This window comes from Salvelinus fontinalis, unplaced genomic scaffold (genome assembly GCF_029448725.1).
Source record: "Salvelinus fontinalis isolate EN_2023a unplaced genomic scaffold, ASM2944872v1 scaffold_0583, whole genome shotgun sequence".
NCBI lineage: Eukaryota > Metazoa > Chordata > Actinopteri > Salmoniformes > Salmonidae > Salvelinus > Salvelinus fontinalis.
In genome coordinates, this window is record NW_026600792.1 from 99,985 (window position 1) to 124,876 (window position 24,892).

At 42.7% G+C, this 24,892-nt stretch overlaps 1 protein-coding gene across 3 annotated transcripts in view; it reads left to right on the forward strand.

Annotated features, from left to right (window-relative positions):
• The window catches only part of LOC129846540 (DNA annealing helicase and endonuclease ZRANB3-like), an 81,632-nt gene extending 67,946 nt beyond the window's left edge, over positions 1-13,686 (forward strand). For all 3 annotated transcript variants that reach the window (XM_055914473.1, XM_055914474.1, XM_055914472.1), the window contains exons 20-23: positions 553-723; positions 892-1,084; positions 3,255-3,386; positions 10,869-13,686. In XM_055914473.1, coding sequence (XP_055770448.1) covers positions 553-723; positions 892-1,084; positions 3,255-3,386; positions 10,869-10,967 — 595 coding nt within the window. In that variant the 3' untranslated portion in view covers positions 10,968-13,686. The remainder of the gene's footprint in view (positions 1-552; positions 724-891; positions 1,085-3,254; positions 3,387-10,868) is intronic.
• Positions 13,687-24,892: the final 11,206 nt, after the last annotated feature.

A 24,892-nucleotide genomic window follows, 5' to 3' on the forward strand; every position in this document is an offset into this window, starting at 1 on the left:
TGAGAGCTTCAGGTTCCTTGGTGTCCACATCACCAACAAACTAGAATGGTCCAAACACACCAAGACAGTTGTAAAGTGGGCACGACAAATCCTAATCCCCCTCAGGAAACTAAAAAGATTTGGCATGGGTCCTCAGATCCTCAAAAGGTTCTACAGCTGCAACATCGAGAGCATCCTGACTGGTTGCTTCACTGCCTGGTACGGCAATTGCTCGGCCTCCGACCGCAAGGCAGACGGAATCGTCATGTCAATGAAATTACTTTGAACCAACGTGGAATAGAAGTTGAATTGACGTCTGTGCCCAGTGGATTAATAGTGTTTATGAACTTGTTTGGCAGATGACATGCCTCCCTCTCTGTGTCTCTTGTGGTGGATGAATCAGAATTAGTTGGGGAATAAAAAGTATATCACATAAGAATATTATGCAGATATGACATCTTAATTGCTTATGTTACCCAACTAATTCAAAGCCACCATACTCTGTGTGTCTCTCTCTCTCTCTCTCTCTCTCTCTGTCTCTCTATCTCTGTCTCTTTCCATCTCTCCCCCCAGACCATCTGAGGTGCACCCAGAGCCTCCTGTTGGTGCTCCTGAGGGCCCGTCAGAGGCTGAAGCTGGGTACCTGCAGGTGCTGGACAGTGAGGGTCGAGCCTTGTGTCTGTCCTGCCACAAGGCCTGTGGGTCCACCGGAGGAGCCTGGGACAACTGCTTCTGTAGCCAGACGTAAGTAACAGCATCATCAACAGTAAAGCCAAGTTCATCCATCAGTGGTGTTGTATATCCTGCTATTATTAGTGTTGCCTCGTAGGCCTACTGTGTCCCTTTATTAAAGCTCTACAAAGAAAACATCAAGTTATTCTGTTGCATTCTACTTCATCTATCCTATCACAGTTGTCAGGAGGAGTTTCAGCTACGCTCCAGCCAGGCCTACATGCGCGCCCGGGTACTGCAGACGGAGCAGGGGGTGTGTCAGAGCTGCGGCCTGCAAGCCCACCAGCTGTACCTGAAGGTCCGCGACGCCCCGCCCACACACAGGAAGGAGATGCTAGAGAACACCTGGCTGGCCCAGCTGTCACTCAAACAGGTTGGTTGGTTTGGATGTCTTTAGCCCCCCAGGTCTGTGATACCTAGGACCATTCCATTACTCTGTATGGGGGGACCTAGGACCATTCCATTACTCTGTATGGGGGGACCTAGGACCATTCTATTACTCTGTATGGGGGGACCTAGGACCATTCCATTACTCTGTATGGGGGGGACCTAGGACCATTCCATTACTCTGTATGGGGGGGACCTAGGACCATTCCATTACTCTGTATGGGGGAGACCTAGGACCATTCCATTACTCTGTATGGGGGGGACCTAGGACCATTCCATTACTCTGTATGGGGGAGACCTAGGACCATTCCATTACTCTGTATGGGGGGGACCTAGGACCATTCCATTACTCTGTATGGGGGGGACCTAGGACCATTCCATTACTCTGTATGGGGGAGACCTAGGACCATTCCATTACTCTGTATGGGGGGGACCTAGGACCATTCCATTACTCTGTATGGGGGAGACCTAGGACCATTCCATTACTCTGTATGGGGGGGACCTAGGACCATTCCATTACTCTGTATGGGGGGGACCTAGGACCATTCCATTACTCTGTATGGGGGGGACCTAGGACCATTCCATTACTCTGTATGGGGTCTGACCTACACTACCTGAGCTCTCTTAGCCAGGATACAGTCTTTACAGACAGGAGCTTTTTAAAGGTCCACAAATCTACAGACAGAGAGAACAGGAGAGTAAAAGTCATACTATTGATGTGGGTTGATTTTCAACTGGATTTATCAAAGAGCAGTATCATCTCTCGCTTCTCAAATTAGCATATCACATTACTGAAGTTGTACAGAAAACACTCAGCTGAAATGGATAGGACCCATTTAGACAGTTGAAGCCACGTATGATATAAAGCAGAGTGTGTAGCGTCGGGAACAGACGGGTTTCACCTGTTCCACCTAATCCCCTGGATCTGGGGAGACCACTAAAGGCTTTAGTAGACATTATATTATACACTGGGAGAGGAGGGGGAGAGAGAAGAGGAGAACACAGAGAAGAGAGTGAAATGAGAGGGACTCAGTCCTCTCTACTACTGACTGACACTCATCTTCCCTGGAATCTGATGCTTTGTGCTGGGGGAAGATAAACCATTAGATGTGTGGGTGGGGGGGGGGGGGTGTGTGGAGGGGGTGTACTGTACTGTGGACACACAAGTTCCTCTCTCAACCTGTATGCGTGTGTGACTTCCTCTCTCTCGGCTCACAGTAAATCGATTGGCCAGTACTGTTAGATCCTCCATGGATTTCTCCCACAGCTCAACCTCACCTCAGCCAAGAGCCTGTTTGATTTGTCTCTGCCATTTCTACTGTAAAGACCTTCTGCCTTCTCGCTCACAGATCAATGGATGGATTTGTCCTAACTCTAATAGGACGTCTGTAGGGCACAGAAACCACCGACAACAACTGCTGATGAATACATTGTATTGGTGCTCAGTATAGGAGGTCTGAGGACTAGCTTTAGTAGAGGCTTTCTAAGGCATTAGTACACCTGTGGGGGAATGTTCTGTATGGAGCGAGGAGGGGGGTGGAGGTGGGTCGGTAGTCATGGTGGAACGGAGCTCCTGAGTACAGCTTTGCTTTTCTTCTCCTCTGTGGGTATGTGACCCCCCCTCTGGTTCTCTTGTGGCTAATGTTGCGAGAGCGCTACTCTAGCTACCACTTCTACCCAGGAATGGAGATTGATTTCTGGGCTGAATCGTCCCCAGGGTTCCCCTTCTCTGGCTCTTTCCACATAAAATGGAGAAAGGAAAAGGCTTGGCTTCAAATTGAAATGCCTCCATTTTGGTTCTAGTGTTCCCCAGCTCCAGGCCATAGAACTAAGATTACAGGTGTTTGATTTCCTACCTGTTCCCAGAGTCCCCAGCTCGTTCTCTTACATTAGAGCCTTGTCATTCTCACTGTCTGAAGAGAGACAGATGAACACAGACAAACAGCCAGCCTGAGGAAATGTGATGCTGACATGGGATGGCTGACAAGATCCTATTATGAAAAACACATGGACAAAACTCACAAGGGATTTTACAAATATTTCTTACATGAAATTGTTTGTTTACCCGTTTGAGCTACTAAAACTGTAAATGATATAATCATTATACTACCTCTTTACTGAGAAATGTATTTTTTAAAATTGTCTGTTGTGTCCAGCTGAATGAGATGATCCGTGCCCCCGTGGAGGGTCAGTTCTGGCAGGTGGACCACATCCGACCCGTCTACAGTGGGGGAGGACAGTGTTCCCTGGACAACCTACAGACACTCTGCACCGTCTGTCACAGAACCGTAAGAGTCCAGTACACACACACAGACACACACACACCATCACACACAGACACACACACACACCATCACACACAGACACACAGACACCATCACACACAGACACACACACACACCATCACACACAGACACCATCACACACAGACACACACACACACCATCACACACAGACACACACACACACCATCACACACAGACACACACACACACCATCACACACAGACACACACACACACCATCACACACACACCATCACACACACACACACACAGACACACACACACACCATCACACACACACAGACTCACACACACACCATCACACACAGACTCACACACACCATCACACACAGACACACACACACACCATCACACACAGACACACACACACCATCACATACAGAACCGTAAGAGTCCAGTACACACAGACACACACACACACCATCACACACAGACACACAGTGTTCCCTGGACAACCCGCACAGTCTGTCCCCGCTCCTCTGTGTCCACATAAACACTCAGTCCCACATGGTGCTTCATTACACCCTAGCCATATGCCCTCTCAAATCACCACCATGTTATAATATAATACCCTGTTATAGTATAATACCCTGTTATAGTATAATACCCTGTTATAGTATAATACCATGTTAGGATATAATACACCACCATGTTATAGTATAATACCATGTTATAGTATAATACCATGTTATAGTATAATACCATGTTATAGTATAATACCATGTTATAGTATAATACCATGTTAGGATATAATACACCACCATGTTATAGTATAATACCATGTTATAGTATAATACCATGTTAGGATATAATACACCACCATGTTAGGATATAATACACCACCATGTTATAGTATAATACCATGTTATAATATAATACCATGTTATAGTATAATACCATGTTATAGTATAATACCGTGTTATAGTATAATACCATGTTATAGTATAATACCATGTTATAGTATAATACCATGTTATAGTATAATACCATGTTATAGTATAATACCATGTTATAGTATAATACCATGTTATAGTATAATACCATGTTATAATACCATGTTATAGTATAATACACCACCATGTTATAGTATAATGCCATGTTATAGTATAATACCATGTTATAGTATAATACCATGTTATAGTATAATACCATGTTATAGTATAATACACCACCATGTCATAATGTAATACCATGTTATAGTATAATACCATTTTATAATACCATGTTATACTATAATATCATGTTATAATACCATGTTATAGTATAATACCATGTTAGGATATAATACACCACCATGTTGTACACTGCTCAAAAAAATAAAGGGAACACTTAAACAACACAATGTAACTCCAAGTCAATCACACTTCTGTGAAATCAAACTGTCCACTTAGGAAGCAACACTGATTGACAATAAATTTCACATGCTGTTGTGCAAATGGAATAGACAAAAGGTGGAAATTATAGGCAATTAGCAAGACACCCCCCAATAAAGGGGGTGGTTCTGCAGGTGGTGACCACAGACCACGTCTCAGTTCCTATGCTTCCTGGCTGATGTTTTGGTCACTTTTGAATGCTGGCGGTGCTCTCACTCTAGTGGTAGCATGAGACGGAGTCTACAACCCACACAAGTGGCTCAGGTAGTGCAGTTCATCCGGGATGGCACATCAATGCGAGCTGTGGCAAAAAGGTTTGCTGTGTCTGTCAGCGTAGTGTCCAGAGCAAGGAGGCGCTACCAGGAGACAGGCCAGTACATCAGGAGACGTGGAGGAGGCCGTAGGAGGGCAACAACCCAGCAGCAGGACCGCTACCTCCGCCTTTGTGCAAGGAGGTGCACTGCCAGAGCCCTGCAAAATGAACTCCAGCAGGCCACAAATGTGCAGGAACTGAGAAGTGGTCTGTGGTCACCACCTGCAGAATCACTTCTTTTTTGGGGGTGTCTTGCTAATTGCCTATAATTTCCACCTTTTGTCTATTCCATTTGCACAACAGCATGTGAAATTTATTGTCAATCAGTGTTGCTTCCTAAGTGGACAGTTTGATTTCACAGAAGTGTGATTGACTTGGAGTTACATTGTGTTGTTTAAGTGTTCCCTTTATTTTTTTGAGCAGTGTAGTATAATACCATGTTATAGTATAATACCATGTTATAGTAAAATACCATTTTATAGTATAATACCATGTTAGGATATAATACACCACCATGTTATAGTATAATACCATGTTATAGTTTAATACACCACCATGTCATAGTATAATACCATGTTATAGTATAATACCATGTTATAGTATAATACCATGTTATAGTATAATACCATGTTATAGTATAATACCATGTTATAGTATAATACCATGTTATAGTATAATACCATGTTATAGTATATTACCATGTTATAGTATATTACCATGTTATAGTATAATACCATTTTATAGTATAATACCATTTTATAGTATAATACACCACCATGTTATAGTATAATACCATGTTATAGTATAATACCATGTTATAGTATAATACCATGTTATAGTATAATACCATGTTATAGTATAATACACCACCATGTCATAATATAATACCATGTTATTGTATAATACCATGTTATAGTATAATACAATTTTATAATACCATGTCATAGTATAATACACCACCATGTCATAATATAATACCATGTTATAGTATAATACCATTTTATAATAACATGTTATAGTATAATACCATTTTATAATACCATGTTATAGTATAATACCATGTTATAATACCATGTTATAGTATAATACCATGTTATAGTATAATACCATGTTATAATATCATGTTATAATACACCACCATGGTATAGTATAATACCATGTTATAATACCATGTTAAAGTATAATACCATGTTATGATATAATACCATGTTGTAATATAATACCATGTTATAGTGTAATACCATGTTATAATACCATGTTATAGTGTAATACCATGTTATAATACCATGTTATAGTATAATACACCACCATGTTATAATATAATACCATGTTATAGTATAATACACCACCATGTTATAATGTAATACCATGTTATAGTATAATACCATGCTATAATATAATACCATGTTATAGCATAATACCATGCTATAATATAATACCATGTTATAGCATAATACCATGCTATAATATAATACCATGTTATAGTATAATACCATGTTATAATACACCACCATGTCATAGTATAATACACCACCATGTTATTAGATAATACCATGTCATAGTATAATACCGTGTTATAGTATAATACCGTGTTATAGTATAATACCGTGTTATAGTATAATACCGTGTTATAGTATAATACCGTGTTATAGTATAATACCGTGTTATAGTATAATACCATGTTATAGTATAATACCGTGTTATAGTATAATACCGTGTCATAGTATCATACCGTGTTATAGTATAATACCGTGTTATAGTATAATACCGTGTTATAGTATAATACCGTGTTATAGTATAATACCGTGTTATAGTATAATACCATGTTATAGTATAATACCATGTCATAGTATAATACCATGTCATAGTATAATACCGTGTTATAGTATAATATCATGTTATAATATAATACCATGTTATAGTATAATACCGTGTTATAGTATAATACCGTGTTATAGTATAATACCATGTTATAGTATAATACCGTGTTATAGTATAATACCATGTCATAGTATAATACCGTGTTATAGTATAATACCGTGTTATAGTATAATACCGTGTTATAGTATAATACCGTGTTATAGTATAATACCGTGTTATAGTATAATACCGTGTTATAGTATAATACCATGTTATAGTATAATACCATGTCATAGTATAATACCATGTCATAGTATAATACCGTGTTATAGTATAATACCATGTTATAAGATAATACCATGTTATAATATAATACCATGTCATAGTATAATACCGTGTTATAGTATAATACCATGTTATAATATAATACCATGTTATAGTATAATACCATGTTATAGTGTAATACCATGTTATAGTATAATACCATGTTATAATATAATACCATGTTATAATATAATACCATGTCATAGTATAATACCGTGTTATAGTATAATACCATGTTATAATATAATACCATGTTATAGTATAATACCATGTTATTAGATAATACCATGTTATAATATAATACCATGTTATAAGATAATACCATGTCATAGTATAATACCGTGTTATAGTATAATACCATGTTATAATATAATACCATGTTATAATATAATACCATGTCATAGTATAATACCGTGTTATAGTATAATACCATGTTATAATATAATACCATGTTATAGTGTAATACCATGTTATTAGATAATACCATGTTTTAGTATAATACCATGTTATAGTATAATACCATGTTGTAGTATAATACCATGTTGTAATATAATACCATGTTGTAATATAATACCATGTTATAGTATAATACCATGTTATAGTATAATACCATGTTATAATATATTAACATGTTATAATTTAATACAACACCATGTTATAATACCATGTTATAGTATAATACCATGTTTTAGTATAATACCATGTTATAACATAATACCGTGTTATAGTATAATACCGTGTTATAATACACCACCATGGTATAATACCATGTCATAGTATAATACCATATTATAATATAATTCACCACCATGTTATTAGATAATACCATGTTATAGTACAATACACCACCATGTTATAGTATAATACCATGTCATAGTATAATACCATGTTATAGTATAATACCATGTCATAGTATAATACCATGTCATAGTATAATACCGTGTCATAGTATAATACCGTGTCATAGTATAATACCGTGTCATAGTATAATACCGTGTCATAGTATAATACCGTGTCATAGTATAATACCGTGTCATAGTATAATACCGTGTCATAGTATAATACCGTGTCATAGTATAATACCGTGTCATAGTATAATACCGTGTCATAGTATAATACCGTGTTATAGTATAATACCATGTTATAGGATAATACCATCTTATAATATAATTCACCACCATGTTATTAGATAATACCATGTTATAGTATAATACCATGTTGTAGTATAATACCATGTTGTAATATAATACCATGTTGTAATATAATACCATGTTATAGTATAATACCATGTTATAGTGTAATACCATGTTATAGTGTAATACCATGTTATAGTGTAATACCATGTTATAGTGTAATACCATGTTATAGTATAATACCATGTTATAGTGTAATACCATGTTATAGTATAATACCATGTTATAGTGTAATACCATGTTGTAGTATAATACCATGTTGTAGTATAATACCATGTTGTAATATAATACCATGTTGTAATATAATACCATGTTATAGTGTAATACCATGTTGTAGTGTAATACCATGTTGTAGTATAATACCATGTTTTAGTGTAATACCATGTTGTAGTGTAATACCATGTAATATAATACCATGTTATAGTGTAATACCATGTTATAGTATAATACCATGTTATAGTGTAATACCATGTTGTAGTATAATACCATGTTGTAGTATAATACCATGTTGTAGTATAATACCATGTTGTAATATAATACCATGTTGTAGTATAATACCATGTTATAGTATAATACCATGTTATAGTGTAATACCATGTTGTAGTGTAATACCATGTTGTAATATAATACCATGTTATAGTGTAATACCATGTTATTGTATAATACCATGTTGTAGTATAATACCATGTTGTAATATAATACCATGTTATAGTATAATACCATGTTATAGTATAATATACATGTTTTAGTATAATACCATGTTATAACATTTTAACATGTTATAACATTATAATATATTAACATGTTATAACATTATACCATGTTATAATTTAATACACCACCATGTTATAGTATAATACCATGTTATAATATAATACCATATTATAATATATATATCATATTATAATACCATATTATAATATTATACCATGTTATAATTTAATACACCACCATGTTATAAATATAATGTTATAATACCATGCTTTAGTATAATACCATGCTTTAGTATAATACCATGCTTTAGTATAATACCATGTTATTGTATAATACCATGTTATTGTTTAATACCATGTTATAGTATAATACTGTGTTATAATACAATACCATGTTATAATACCATGTTATAGTATGATACAGTATTGAGTATTGATGACAGTATGCTGTTTGTTTTACAGAGGACAGAGTATTGATGACAGTATGCTGTTTGTTTTAGAGGACAGAGTATTGATGACAGTATGCTGTTTGTTTTAGAGGACAGAGTATTGATGACAGTGTGCTGTTTGTTTTAGAGGACAGAGTATTGATGACAGTATGCTGTTTGTTTTAGAGGACAGAGTATTGATGACAGTATGCTGTTTGTTTTAGAGGACAGAGTATTGATGACAGTATGCTGTTTGTTTTAGAGGACAGAGTATTGATGACAGTATGCTGTTTGTTTTAGAGGACATAGTATTGATGACAGTATTTCTGTTTGTGTTACAGAGGACAGAGTATTGATGACAGTATGCTGTTTGTGTTACAGAGTATTGATGACAGTATGCTGTTTGTTTTAGAGGACATAGTATTGATGACAGTATGCTGTTTGTTTTAGAGGACATAGTATTGATGACAGTATTTCTGTTTGTGTTACAGAGGACAGAGTATTGATGACAGTATGCTGTTTGTTTTACAGAGGACAGAGTATTGATGACAGTATGCTGTTTGTTTTAGAGGACAGAGTATTGATGACAGTATGCTGTTTGTTTTAGAGGACAGAGTATTGATGACAGTATGCTGTTTGTTTTAGAGGACAGAGTATTGATGACAGTATGCTGTTTGTTTTAGAGGACAGAGTATTGATGACAGTATGCTGTTTGTTTTAGAGGACAGAGTATTGATGACAGTATGCTGTTTGTTTTAAAGGACATAGTATTGATGACAGTATTTCTGTTTGTGTTAGAGGACAGAGTATTGATGACAGTATTTCTGTTTGTGTTACAGAGGACAAAGTATTGATGACAGTATTTCTGTTTGTTACAGAGGACATAGTATTGATGACAGTATGCTGTTTGTTTTAGAGGACATAGTATTGATGACAGTATGCTGTTTGTTACAGAGGACATAGTATTGATGACAGTATGCTGTTTGTGTTACAGAGGACAGAGTATTGATGACAGTATGCTGTTTGTTTTAGAGGACAGAGTATTGATGACAGTATGCTGTTTGATTTAGAGGACAGAGTATTGATGACAGTATGCTGTTTGTGTTACAGAGGACATAGTATTGATGACAGTATGCTGTTTGTGTTACAGAGGACATAGTATTGATGACAGTATGCTGTTTGTTTTAGAGGACAGAGTATTGATGACAGTATGCTGATTGTGTTACAGAGTACTGATGACAGTATGCTGTTTGTGTTACAGAGGACAGCTCAGCAAGCCAAAGACAGAAGCCAGATGAAGAAAGGACTGGCAGCCTCCAAGGTGGCTTCAGACATCACTCGCTTCTTCATAAAGAAATGAAGATTAAAACAAAATGTTTTCCTCAAGGAAGGAGGGAAGGTTGGAGGAGTACTGAGTGACATAGGAAGGATGCTTCTTGAGTGTGTTGTCATCTCTGTGAAGAAGGCTACATGTCACAGTTGGTTCTCAATGCTGCCACTACTGTCCATGTTATGGATTCACCAGCAATCCAATGTAGAGGCACATGGCCTCCTTCCTTTAATTCCATCATGTTCAAGTTGGGTCATTGTGTTGGTGTGAAGACTGTTCTTTCGGGTTGGTTTTGTTGAGTTACCTGAATAGATTTGACTAAACAATGCTGCCTGTATCAAATGCAAATGTTCCACATGCACCGCTACGCTCCTTCCCATGTTGTCCCCGAACCGTCAGCAGGGAGCCTGGGTTGATTTATAACGGGCTTATCTAGCTCAGATACAGGCTGAACTGAACCAAGCTGGGCAGGCTGCTGCCTGTTTCATTTGCCAGCCTGCCTGCCAGCCTGCCGAGCGCTCGCTGCTATTTTAGGTTGTGCAAACTTGGTAGAAAAACCCTGATATGTGTGATGCTCTAGTTTACATCTTGACAGGATATCACAAGCAAGTGTTTTCCTTCATGTCCTCTACATGTAGCCTAGTTAATAGTGTCCTCTACATGTAGCCTAGTTAATAGTGTCTTTATGTCCTCTACATGTAGTCTAGTTAATAGTGTCTTTATGTCCTCTACATGTAGTCTAGTTAATAGTGTCTTTATGTCCTCTACATGTAGTCTAGTTAATAGTGTCTTCATGTAGTCTAGTTAATAGTGTCCTCTACATGTAGTCTAGTTAATAGTGTCTTTATGTCCTCTACATGTAGTCTAGTTAATAGTGTCTTTATGTCCTCTACATGTAGTCTAGTTAATAGTGTCTTTATGTCCTCTACATGTAGTCTAGTTAATAGTGTCTTCATGTAGTCTAGTTAATAGTGTCCTCTACATGTAGTCTAGTTAATAGTGTCTTTATGTCCTCTACATGTAGCCTAGTTAATAGTGTCTTTATGTCCTCTACATGTAGCCTAGTTAATAGTGTCCTCTACATGTAGTCTAGTTAATAGTGTCTTTATGTCCTCTACATGTAGTCTAGTTAATAGTGTCTTCATGTCCTCTACATGTAGTCTAGTTGATAGTGTCCTCTACATGTAGCCTAGTTAATAGTGTCTTTATGTCCTCTACATGTAGTCTAGTTAATAGTGTCTTTATGTCCTCTACATGTAGTCTAGTTAATAGTGTCTTCATGTCCTCTACATGTAGTCTAGTTGATAGTGTCCTCTACATGTAGCCTAGTTAATAGTGTCTTTATGTCCTCTACATGTAGTCTAGTTAATAGTGTCTTTATGTCCTCTACATGTAGTCTAGTTAATAGTGTCTTCATGTCCTCTACATGTAGTCTAGTTAATAGTGTCTTTATGTCCTCTACATGTAGTCTAGTTAATAGTGTCTTTATGTCCTCTACATGTAGTCTAGTTGATAGTGTCTTTATGTCCTCTACATGTAGTCTAGTTAATAGTGTCTTTATGTCCTCTACATGTAGTCTAGTTAATAGTGTCTTTATGTCCTCTACATGTAGTCTAGTTAATAGTGTCTTTATGTCCTCTACATGTAGTCTAGTTGATAGTGTCTTTATGTCCTCTACATGTAGTCTAGTTAATAGTGTCTTCATGTAGTCTAGTTAATAGTGTCTTCATGTAGTCTAGTTAATAGTGTCCTCTACATGTAGTCTAGTTAATAGTGTCCTCTACATGTAGTCTAGTTAATAGTGTCTTTATGTTCTCTACATGTAGTCTAGTTAATAGTGTCTTTATGTCCTCTACATGTAGTCTAGTTGAAAGGTTTTCTGTGATGTCTACTGTTTTAGCAGGAGTCTTGGATTTGTTAGACTGAGCATGAATCTGTTGTCTGTGTGGTTGTTGTCTGTGTGGTTGTTGTCTGTGTGGTTGTTGTCTGTGTGGTTGTTTCAAAGCCAAACGTCTCTTAGGAGTTTTTTAATATATATTTTTTAATCCTTTTATTTAACTAGGCAAGTAAGTCAATAACAAATTTGTATTTTACAATGACGGCCTACCCCTCCCTAACACAGACGACGCTGGGCCAATTGTGTGCCGCCCGGTTGTGAGACAGTGGGATCGAACCAGGGTCTGGAGTGTAGGAGGGCTTTCGCAGGCAAACCATTTGACCACTATTAGGAATGTACAGAAGAACTTCATCTCACAGCATAAAATGTACTGTGCAAATGTGCATCGCTTAAAGTCCAACAGAAAGGTACTAATATCCACATTCTGACATGTCTATCCATCTTCCTGCCCCCCCTGTGTTATTCTGAAAGAACTTAACTCAATAAAGAAGAAAGAGAGAGGAAGGAAAGGTTACTATGGAAACAGTAGACCTGTGTGTTGGTAATCGGCATTGCGGAGGGAGAATATTGAATCATTTTCACAGCTCCTCTGTTTAGAGTTCAGGCTACAGATCAGCAGCTAGCTGCAATCAATCTCACCAGCCTCCTGTCTGCCATCAGAGTATCTCACCAGCCTCCTGTCTGTATCAGTCTGCCATCAGATTATCTCACCAGCCTCCTCTATGTATCAGTCTGCCCTTCAGAGTATCTCACCAGCCTCCTGTCTGCCATCAGATTATCTCACCAGCCTCCTGTCTGTATCAGTCTGCCATCAGAGTATCTCACCAGCCTCCTGTCTGTATCAGTCTGCCATCAGAGTATCTCACCAGCCTCCTGTCTGTATCAGTCTGCCCTTCAGAGTATCCCACCAGCCTCCTGTCTGTATCAGTCTGCCCTTCAGAGTATCTCACCAGCCTCCTGTCTGCCATCAGATTATCTCACCAGCCTCCTGTCTGTATCAGTCTGCCCTTCAGAGTATCTCACCAGCCTCCTGTCTGCCATCAGAGTATCCCACCAGCCTCCTGTCTGTATCAGACTGCCCTTCAGAGTATCTCACCAGCCTCCTGTCTGTATCAGTCTGCCTTCAGAGTATCTCACCAGCCTCCTGTCTGTATCAGTCTGCCCTTCAGAGTATCTCACCAGCCTCCTGTCTGCTATCAGATTATCTCACCAGCCTCCTGTCTGTATCAGTCTGCCATCAGAGTATCTCACCAGCCTCCTGTCTGTATCAGTCTGCCCTTCAGAGTATCTCACCAGCCTCCTGTCTGTATCAGTCTGCCCTTCAGAGTATCCCACCAGCCTCCTGTCTGTATCAGTCTGCCCTTCAGAGTATCTCACCAGCCTCCTGTCTGTATCAGTCTGCCCTTCAGAGTATCCCACCAGCCTCCTGTCTGTATCAGTCTGCCATCAGAGTATCTCTGCTCAACACTGTCTCAGGTGGTCCATCCAGCTCGTTGTACAGTGGGAACATAAGTAGGCCATGTTGGTTCTGGGAGTTTGCAGCTGAGCTTGCAGATCTTGATGTCAACCCTCCTGATAGAATACATCCACACCAGACCTGGTTGACTGGCTCAGACCAGACAAAGGAGAAAGGGAGGAGGATGTGCACAGAGAATGGGACCTCAGTATCCCTAATACAGCTCATGTCAACCAATCACATCAGATAAAGGTATCCCCAGCCCAGCTAAGACCACTTCTAGTCTGGAACGCTAACTTCCTGGTTCAGCATTGTTTCAACTGAGCTTCTCGGGTTGGATTCCATGCGAGACCACTAACAGCTTTATCAGGAGCCTTGAGCCTCGTCCTCAGTCCTCCTCTACATCTGCTGAAGGACTCCAGCCAGGTCTCCACTTAATATGGCTGTTGTCCCTCTGCTGTCTGTCTGACTGAGCCGACAGGCTCGCTTTGAGTACTGGACATCTGACAGGGAGGCAGCGTCCTGACATGTCCTTCCTGTCAGCTGGCAGCCAGCGCTCCACTGCCTGCTGTCTTCGGTCCACACCTGTAGATGGATGCAACTTTACAAAGGTTACTGCAGCCGGGCCTCTCTCTCCCTCCCCTCATACGGCTCTCTCCCTCCCCTCATACGGCTCTCTCCCTGCTTCTTTTATTACACTCAAGCCAGGAGGGAGGATTGAGGGGGAGAGAGGGGGGAGAACTTTAATAACGCCAAGCCCAGACGGAGGGAGCCGTATGGAGCGTCCTGGCAGCAGATGAAGACGTGTGGCTGCATCACGGCGTTCTCTCTCTTCCCAGAGGGCCCGTTGATTAAAGAGCAGCCAGAGTCACGTGATGCTTCGTCTGTTTGTGTTGGGTAAACTCCAGGCCCTCCTGCCAGGCCCTGGGAAAAACAATATCACTGTCAGTTGGTGTTAAGAAAGGAGAACAGTCCACACTAACAGAGGCAGAACTCTCTGTCCAATGTCCATCCTGTCTGTCTGATGGGTGGTTAGCTTTGCTATAACTGTCTGATAGCCTTTGCTAATTACATGTAGAGCAAATCAAATGAAACTTTATTTGTCACATGCGCCGAATACAACAAGTGTAGACTTTACCGTGCTTACTTACCCTTAATCAACAGTGCAGTTCAAGAAGAAAATATTTACCAAGTAGACTAAAAAGTAATAATAAAAAGTAACACAATAATAATAACAATAACAAGGCTATATACAGGGGGCACCGGTACCGAGTCAGTGTGCGGGGGTACAGGCTAGTTGAGGTAATCTGTACTTGTAAATGGGGTGACGTGACTATGCATAGATAACAAACAAACAGCGAGTAGCAGCAGTGTACAAAAGGGGGGGTTCAATGAAAATTGTCCGGTGGCAATTTTATGAATTGTTCAGCAGTCTAATGGCTTGGGGGTAAAAGCTGTTGAGGAGCCTTTTGGTCCTAGACTTGGCGCTCCGGTATCGCTTGCCGTGTGGTAGCAGAGGAAACAGTCTATAACTTGGGTGACTGGAGTCTCTGACAATTTTATGGGCTTTCCTCTGACACCGCCTATTATATAGGTCCTGGATGGCAGGAAGCTTGGCCCCAGTGATGTACTGGGCCGTTCGCACAACCCTCTGTAGCGCCTTACGGTCAGATGCCGAGCAGTTGCCATACCAGGCAGTGATGCAACAGGTCAGGATGCTCTCGATGGTGCAGCTGTAGAACCTTTTGAGGATCTGGGGACCCATGCCAAATCTTATCAGTCTCCTGAGGGGGATTAGGTTTTGTCGTGCCCTCTTCATGACTGTCTTGGTGTGTTTGGACCATAATAGTTTGTGTGATGTGGACACCAAGGAACTTGAAACTCTCGACCTGCTCCACTACAGCCCTGTCAATGTTAATGGGGACCTGTTCGGCCTGCCTTTTCCTGTAGTCCACGATCAGCTCCTTAGTCTTGCTCACATTGAGGGAGAGGTTGTTGTCCTGGCACCACACTGCCAGTTCTCTGACCACCTCCCTATTGGCTATCTCATTGTTGTCGGTGATCAGGCCTACCACTGTTGTGTCATCAGCAAACTTAATGATGGTATTGGAGTCGTGTTTGGCCACGCAGTCTTGGGTGAACAGGGAGTACAGGAGGGGACTAAGTACACACCCCTAGGTGCCCCAGTGTTGAGGATCAGCGTGTCAGACGTGTTGTTGCCTACTCTTACCACCTGGGGGCTGCCCGTCAGGAAGTCCAGGATCCAGTTGCAGAGGGAGGTGTTTAGTCCCAGAGTCCTTAGCTTAGTGATGAGCTTCGTGGGCACTATAGTGTTGAACGCTGAGCTGTAGTCAATGAACAGGATTCTCACATAGGTGTTCCTTTTGTCCAGTTGAGAAAGGGCTGTGTGGAGTGCGATTGAGATTGCGTCGTATGCGGATCTGTTGGGCCGAATGCAAATTGGAGTGGTTCTAGGGTGTCCGGGAGGATGCTGTTGATGTGAGCCATGACCAGCCTTTCAAAGCACTTCATGGCTACCGACGTGAGTGCCACGGGGCGGTAATCATTTATGGTGGTCTGCTTGAAACATGTAGGTATTACAGACTCGGTCAGGGATAGGTTGAAATTGCCAGTGAAGACACTTGACAGTTGGTCCACTCATGCTTTGAGTCCACGTCCTGGTAATCCGTCTGGCCCAGCAGCTTTGTGAATGTTGACCCGTTTAAAGGTTTTGTTCACATCGGCTACCGAGAGCGTTATCACACAGTCATCCAGAACAGCTGGTGTTCTCGTGCATGCTTCAGTGTCGCTAGCCTCGAAGCGAACATAAAAGGCATTTAATTTGTCTGGTAGGCTTGCGTCACTGGGAAGCTCACGTCTTGGTTTCCCTTTGTAGTCCGTAATAGTTTTCAAGCCCTGCCACATCCGACGAGCGTCAAAGCCGGTATAGTAAGTCTCAATCTTAATCCTGTATTGATGCTTTGCTTGTTTGATGGTTCGTCAGAGGGCATATTGGAATTTCTTATATGCGTCCAGATTAGTCTCCCGCTCCTTAAAAGCGGCCGCTCTAGCCTTTTGCTCAATGCGGATGTTGCCTGTAATCCATGGCTTCTGGTTGGGATATGTACATACAGTCAGCGTGGGGATGACGTCATCGATGCACTTATTGATGAAGCCAGTGACTGAGGTGGTGTATTCCTCAATGCCATTGGATGAATCCCGGAACATATTCCAGTCTGCTAGCACAACAGCAATGATCATCATTGGGATATACAGTAACCATCCTTTCAGTTCCATACAGGGAGGTGATCTCTAGATGGGATATACAGTAACCATCCTTCCAGGACCATACAGGGAGGTGATCTCTAGATGGGATATACAGTAACCATCCTTCCAGTACCATACAGGGAGGTGATCTCTAGATGGGATATACAGTAACCATCCTTCCAGTACCATACAGGGAGGTGATCTCTAGATGGGATATACAGTAACCATCCTTCCAGTACCATACAGGGAGGTGATCTCTAGATGGGATATACAGTAACCATCCTTCCAGTACCATACAGGGAGGTGATCTCTAGATGGGATATACAGTAACCATCCTTCCAGTACCATACAGGGAGGTGATCTCTACATGGGATATACAGTAACCATCCTTCCAGTACCATACAGGGAGGTGATCTCTAGATGGGATATACAGTAACCATCCTTCCAGTACCATACAGGGAGGTGATCTCTAGATGGGATATACAGTAACCATCCTTCCAGGACCATACAGGGAGGTGATCTCTAGATGGGATATACAGTAACCATCCTTCCAGTACCATACAGGGAGGTGATCTCTAGATGGGATATACAGTAACCATCCTTCCAGTTCCATACAGGGAGGTGATCTCTACATGGGATATACAGTAACCATCCTTCCAGTACCATACAGGGAGGTGATCTCTAGATGGGATATACAGTAACCATCCTTCCAGTACCATACAGGGAGGTGATCTCTAGATGGGATATACAGTAACCATCCTTCCAGTACCATACAGGGAGGTGATCTCTAGATGGGATATACAGTAACCATCCTTCCAGTACCATACAGGGAGGTGATCTCTAGATGGGATATACAGTAACCATCCTTCCAGTACCATACAGGGAGGTGATCTCTAGATGGGATATACAGTAACCATCCTTCCAGTACCATACCGGGAGGTGATCTCTAGATGGGATATACAGTAACCATCCTTCCAGGACCATACAGGGAGGTGATCTCTAGATGGGATATACAGTAACCATCCTTCCAGTTCCATACAGGGAGGTGATCTCTACATGGGATATACAGTAACCATCCTTCCAGTACCATACAGGGAGGTGATCTCTAGATGGGATATACAGTAACCATCCTTCCAGGACCATACAGGGAGGTGATCTCTAGATGGGATATACAGTAACCATCCTTCCAGTTCCATACAGGGAGGTGATCTCTACATGGGATATACAGTAACCATCCTTCCAGTACCATACAGGGAGGTGATCTCTAGATGGGATATACAGTAACCATCCTTCCAGGACCATACAGGGAGGTGATCTCTAGATGGGATATACAGTAACCATCCTTCCAGTACCATACAGGGAGGTGATCTCTAGATGGGATATACAGTAACCATCCTTCCAGTACCATACAGGGAGGTGATCTCTAGATGGGATATACAGTAACCATCCTTCCAGTACCATACAGGGAGGTGATCTCTAGATGGGATATACAGTAACCATCCTTCCAGTACCATACAGGGAGGTGATCTCTAGATGGGATATACAGTAACCATCCTTCCAGTACCATACAGGGAGGTGATCTCTACATGGGATATACAGTAACCATCCTTCCAGTACCATACAGGGAGGTGATCTCTAGATGGGATATACAGTAACCATCCTTCCAGTACCATACAGGGAGGTGATCTCTAGATGGGATATACAGTAACCATCCTTCCAGTACCATACAGGGAGGTGATCTCTAGATGGGATATACAGTAACCATCCTTCCAGGACCATACAGGGAGGTGATCTCTAGATGGGATATACAGTAACCATCCTTCCAGTTCCATACAGGGAGGTGATCTCTAGATGGGATATACAGTAACCATCCTTCCAGGACCATACAGGGAGGTGATCTCTAGATGGGATATACAGTAACCATCCTTCCAGTACCATACAGGGAGGTGATCTCTACATGGGATATACAGTAACCATCCTTCCAGTACCATACAGGGAGGTGATCTCTAGATGGGATATACAGTAACCATCCTTCCAGGACCATACAGGGAGGTGATCTCTAGATGGGATATACAGTAACCATCCTTCCAGTACCATACAGGGAGGTGATCTCTAGATGGGATATACAGTAACCATCCTTCCAGGACCATACAGGGAGGTGATCTCTAGATGGGATATACAGTAACCATCCTTCCAGTACCATACAGGGAGCGGATATCTTTCAGATGCTAAACCAAAGCCTGTTAAATTATAGACCATCCCTGGCTAAACCTATTTATTGAAGATGCTCTCTGTAGTCTACCTCCAGGATGTGTTGCATGCAGAGAAGAGGATGATGACCTAAAACACAATCAATTCACAAAGTAATGGATCCAGGGAAAGAGAGGACAAGGTGCATCATTCATCCATTTCCCAGTCGGTGGTGGGTTCATTTATATTGCTGTAGCAATACATACCTTCATGCTGTTCGTTATAGCTCATGTGACGAGAGAGCGAGAAGGGACGTTACATTCTACAACCACCTAAAAGGAAGCGATTCCCAAACCTTCCATAACAAAGCCATCACCTACAGAGAGATGAACCTGGAGAAGAGTCCCCTAAGCAAGCTGGTCCTGGGGCTCTGTTCACAAACACAATCACACCCCACAAGAGTCTCAGGACAGCAACACAATTAGACCCAACCAAATCATGAGAAAACAAAAATATAATTACTTTGACACATTGGAAAGAATTAACAAAAAAACAGTCAACTAGAATGTGATTTGGCCCAAAACAGAGAGTACACAGTGGCAGACTACCTGACCACTGTGACTGGCCCAAACTTAAGGAAAGCTTTGACTATGTACAGAATCAGTGAGCATAGCCTTGCTATTGAGAAAGGCCGCCGTAGGCAGACATGGCTCTCAAGAGAAGACTCTGGATAAGAGCGTCTGCTAAATGACTTAAATGTAAATGTAAGACAGGCTATGTGCACACTGTCCACAAAATGAGGTGGAAACTGAGCTGCACTTCCTAACCTCCTGCCCAATGTATGACCATATTAGAGACACATATTTCCCTCAGATCACACAGACACACAAAGAATTCGATAAACTCCCATATCTACTGGGTGAAATACCACAGTGTGACATCACAGCAGCAAGATGTGTAACCTGTTGCCACAAGTAAAGGGCAACCAGTGAAGAACAAACACCATTGTAAATACAACCCATATTGATGTTTATTTATTTTCTATTTATTTGCACATCATTACTAAACTGTATAGAGACATAATATGACATTTGAAATGTCTTTATTCTTTTGGAACTTCTGTGACTGTAATGTTTACTGTTCATTTTTGTTTATTTCACTTTTGTTTGATCTATTTCACTTGCTTTGGCAATGTAAACATGTTTCCCATGCCAATAAAGCCCCTTAAATTGAATTGAAAGAGAGGGGGGGGAGAGGAGAGAGAGAGAGAGGTCCTAAATATCATTACTGAGCTGCAGACAGACAGACAGAGAGCAGTCTGAACACCTCTGTCACCCCTGGATACAGACACCCCATCACCACTTTCTGCACCTCTTCAATCCCCCCTTCACCCTGCCCGTCACCAGCCTAATGAACACACAGCCAATGACATGCATTTAATGAGGACCAGACCTGTCCAGTCATCCACACAGTGGCTGTGAGAAGAGATTAGACACAGAGCACAGTCCTTTTCACACTAAGCTACACAACACACAGACACAAACTACTGTACACTGAAATAACCCTAGTTAATCTGATCTCCTCAGACTAGTCTGGATCAATTCAGTTTGAAATGGGTCCAAGGTAAGGACTACCTCCATAGAAACCCTGGTTCAAGGTAAGGACTACCTCCATAGTAACCCTGGTCCAAGGTAAGGACTACCTCCATAGTAACCCCGGTTTAAGGTAAGGACTACTTCCATAGTAACCCTGGTTCAAGGTAAGGACTACCTCCATAGTAACCCTGCTCCAAGGTAAGGACCACCTCCATAGTAACCCTGGTCCAAGGTAAGGACTACCTCCATAGTAACCCTGGTCCAAGGTAAGGACTACCTCCATAGTAACCCTGGTCCAAGGTAAGGACCACCTCCATAGTAACCCTGGTTCAAGGTAAGGACTACCTCCATAGTAACCCTGGTTCAAGGTAAGGACTACCTCCATAGTAACCCTGGTCCAAGGTAAGGACTACCTCCATAGTAACCCTGGTCCAAGGTCAGGACTACCTCCATAGTAACCCTGGTCCAAGGTAAGGACTACCTCCATAGTAACCCTGGTTCAAGGTAAGGACTACCTCCATAGTAACCCTGGTCCAAGGTAAGGACTACCTCCATAGTAACCCTGGTTTAAGGTAAGGACTACCTCCATAGTAACCCTGGTCCAAGGTAAGGACTACCTCCATAGTAACCCTGGTTCAAGGTAAGGACTACCTCCATAGTAACCCTGGTTCAAGGTAAGGACTACCTCCATAGTAACCCTGGTCCAGGGTAAGGATTACCTCCATAGTAACCCTGGTCCAAGGTAAGGACTACCTCCATAGTAACCCTGGTTCAAGGTAAGGACTACCTCCATAGTAACCCTGGTTCAAGGTAAGGATTACCTCCATAGTAACCCTGGTCCAAGGTAAGGACTACCTCCATAGTAACCCTGGTTCAAGGTAAGGACTACCTCCATAGTAACCCTGGTTCAAGGTAAGGACTACCTCCATAGTAACCCTGGTCCAAGGTAAGGACTACCTCCATAGTAACCCTGGTTCAAGGTAAGGACTACCTCCATAGTAACCCTGGTTCAAGGTAAGGACTACCTCCATAGTAACCCTGGTTCAAGGTAAGGACTACCTCCATAGTAGCCCTGGTTCAAGGTAAGGACTACCTCCATAGTAACCCTGGTCCAGGGTAAGGATTACCTCCATAGTAACCCTGGTCCAAGGTAAGGACTACCTCCATAGTAACCCTGGTTCAAGGTAAGGACTACCTCCATAGTAACCCTGGTTTAAGGTAAGGACTACCTCCATGTACTGTAGAAACCCTTGTGTGGTTACAGTCGACACTGTGAAATTCAGGAAGATCCCGTGGGCAGAAGAAATATAAATTCAAGTTTTGAAGACCTTTATCAAAACCTACTATTCTCTCTGTCTCTGAAGTGCCCTTTGTTCCTGACATAGGGGTTATTACTGTGTCTCTAATGAAAGCTCTCCTGAGCCAGAGGAACTATTAGTTTAGCTCTTTAGAGAATCTAAATAGGATGAGCTGAGCTGAGCTTGGCGCTGAACAACACCTCACCAGCAGCAGACTAATTACACTTCTGGTGAAGAGACTTCTGGTGGAGGGAGGAGGTGAAGAGACTTCTGGTGGAGGTGAGGAGACTTCTGGTGGAGGTGAGGAGACTTATGGTGGAGGGAGGAGGTGAGGAGACTTCTGGTGGAGGGAGGAGACTTCTGGTGGAGGGAGGAGGTGAGGAGACTTCTGGTGGAGGTGAGGAGACTTCTGGTGGAGGTGAGGAGACTTCTGGTGGAGGTGAGGAGACTTCTGGTGGAGGTGAGGAGACTTCTGGTGGAGGGAGGAGACTTCTGGTGGAGGTGAGGAGACTTCTGGTGGAGGGAGGAGACTTCTGGTGGAGGTGAGGAGACTTATGGTGGAAGGAGGAGGTGAGGAGACTTCTGGTGGAGGTGAGGAGACTTCTGGTGGAGGGAGGAGACTTCTGGTGGAGGGAGGAGACTTCTGGTGGAGGGAGGAGACTTCTGGTGGAGGGAGGAGACTTATGGTGGAGGGAGGAGGTGAGGTGACTTCTGGTGGAGGGAGGAGGTGGGGAGACTTCTGGTGGAGGTAGGAGGTGAGGTGAAGAGACTTCTGGTGGAGGGAGGAGGTGAGGAGACTTCTGGTGGAGGGAGGAGGTGAGGAGACTTCTGGTGGAGGTGATGAGACTTCTGGTGGAGGGAGGAGGTGAGGAGACTTCTGGTGGAGGGAGGAGGTGAGGAGACTTCTGGTGGAGGGAGGAGGTGAGGAGACTTCTGGTGGAGGGAGGAGGTGAGGAGACTTCTGGTGGAGGTGAGGAGACTTCTGGTGGAGGTGAGGAGACTTCTGGTGGAGGGAGGAGGTGAGGAGACTTCTGGTGGAGGGAGGAGGTGAGGAGACTTCTGGTGGAGGTGAGGAGACTTCTGGTGGAGGGAGGAGGTGAAGAGACTTCTGGTGGAGGTGAGGAGACTTCTGGTGGAGGGAGGAGGTGAGGAGACTTCTGGTAGATGGAGGAGGTGAAGAGACTTCTGGTGGAGGGAGGAGGTGAAGAGACTTCTGGTGGAGGTGAGGAGACTTCTGGTGGAGGGAGGAGGTGAGGAGACTTCTGGTGGAGGGAGGGGGTGAGGAGACTTCTGGTGGAGGGAGGAGGTGAAGATACTTCTGGTGGAGGGAGGAGGTGAAGATACTTCTGGTGGAGGGAGGAGGTGAAGAGACTTCTGGTGGAGGGAGGGGGTGAGGAGACTTCTGGTGGAGGGAGGAGGTGAAGATACTTCTGGTGGAGGGAGGAGGTGGGGAGACTTCTGGTGGAGGGAGGAGGTGAAGAGACCTCTGGAGGAGGTGAGGAGACTTCTGGTGGAGGTGAGGAGACTTCTGGTGGAGGGAGGAGGTGAGGAGACTTCTGGTAGATGGAGGAGGTGAAGAGACTTCTGGTGGAGGGAGGAGGTGAAGTGACTTCTGGTGGAGGTGAGGAGACTTCTGGTGGAGGGAGGAGGTGAGGAGACTTCTGGTGGAGGGAGGGGGTGAGGAGACTTCTGGTGGAGGGAGGAGGTGAGGAGACTTCTGGTGGAGGGAGGAGGTGAAGATACTTCTGGTGGAGGGAGGAGGTGAAGATACTTCTGGTGGAGGGAGGAGGTGAAGAGACTTCTGGTGGAGGGAGGGGGTGAGGAGACTTCTGGTGGAGGGAGGCGGTGAAGATACTTCTGGTGGAGGGAGGAGGTGAAGAGACTTCTGGTGGAGGGAGGGGGTGAGGAGACTTCTGGTGGAGGGAGGAGGTGAAGATACTTCTGGTGGAGGGAGGAGGTGAGGAGACTTCTGGTGGAGGGAGGAGGTGAGGAGACTTCTGGTGGAGGGAGGAGGTGAGGAGACTTCTGGTGGAGGTGAGGAGACTTCTGGTGGAGGTGAGGAGACTTCTGGTGGAGGTGAGGAGACTTCTGGTGGAGGGAGGAGGTGAAGAGACTTCTGGTGGAGGGAGGAGGTGAGGAGACTTCTGGAGGAGGTGAGGAGAGTTCTGGTGGAGGGAGGATGTGAAGAGACTTCTGGTGGAGGTGAGGAGACTTATGGTGGAGGGAGGAGGTGAAGAGACTTCTGGTGGAGG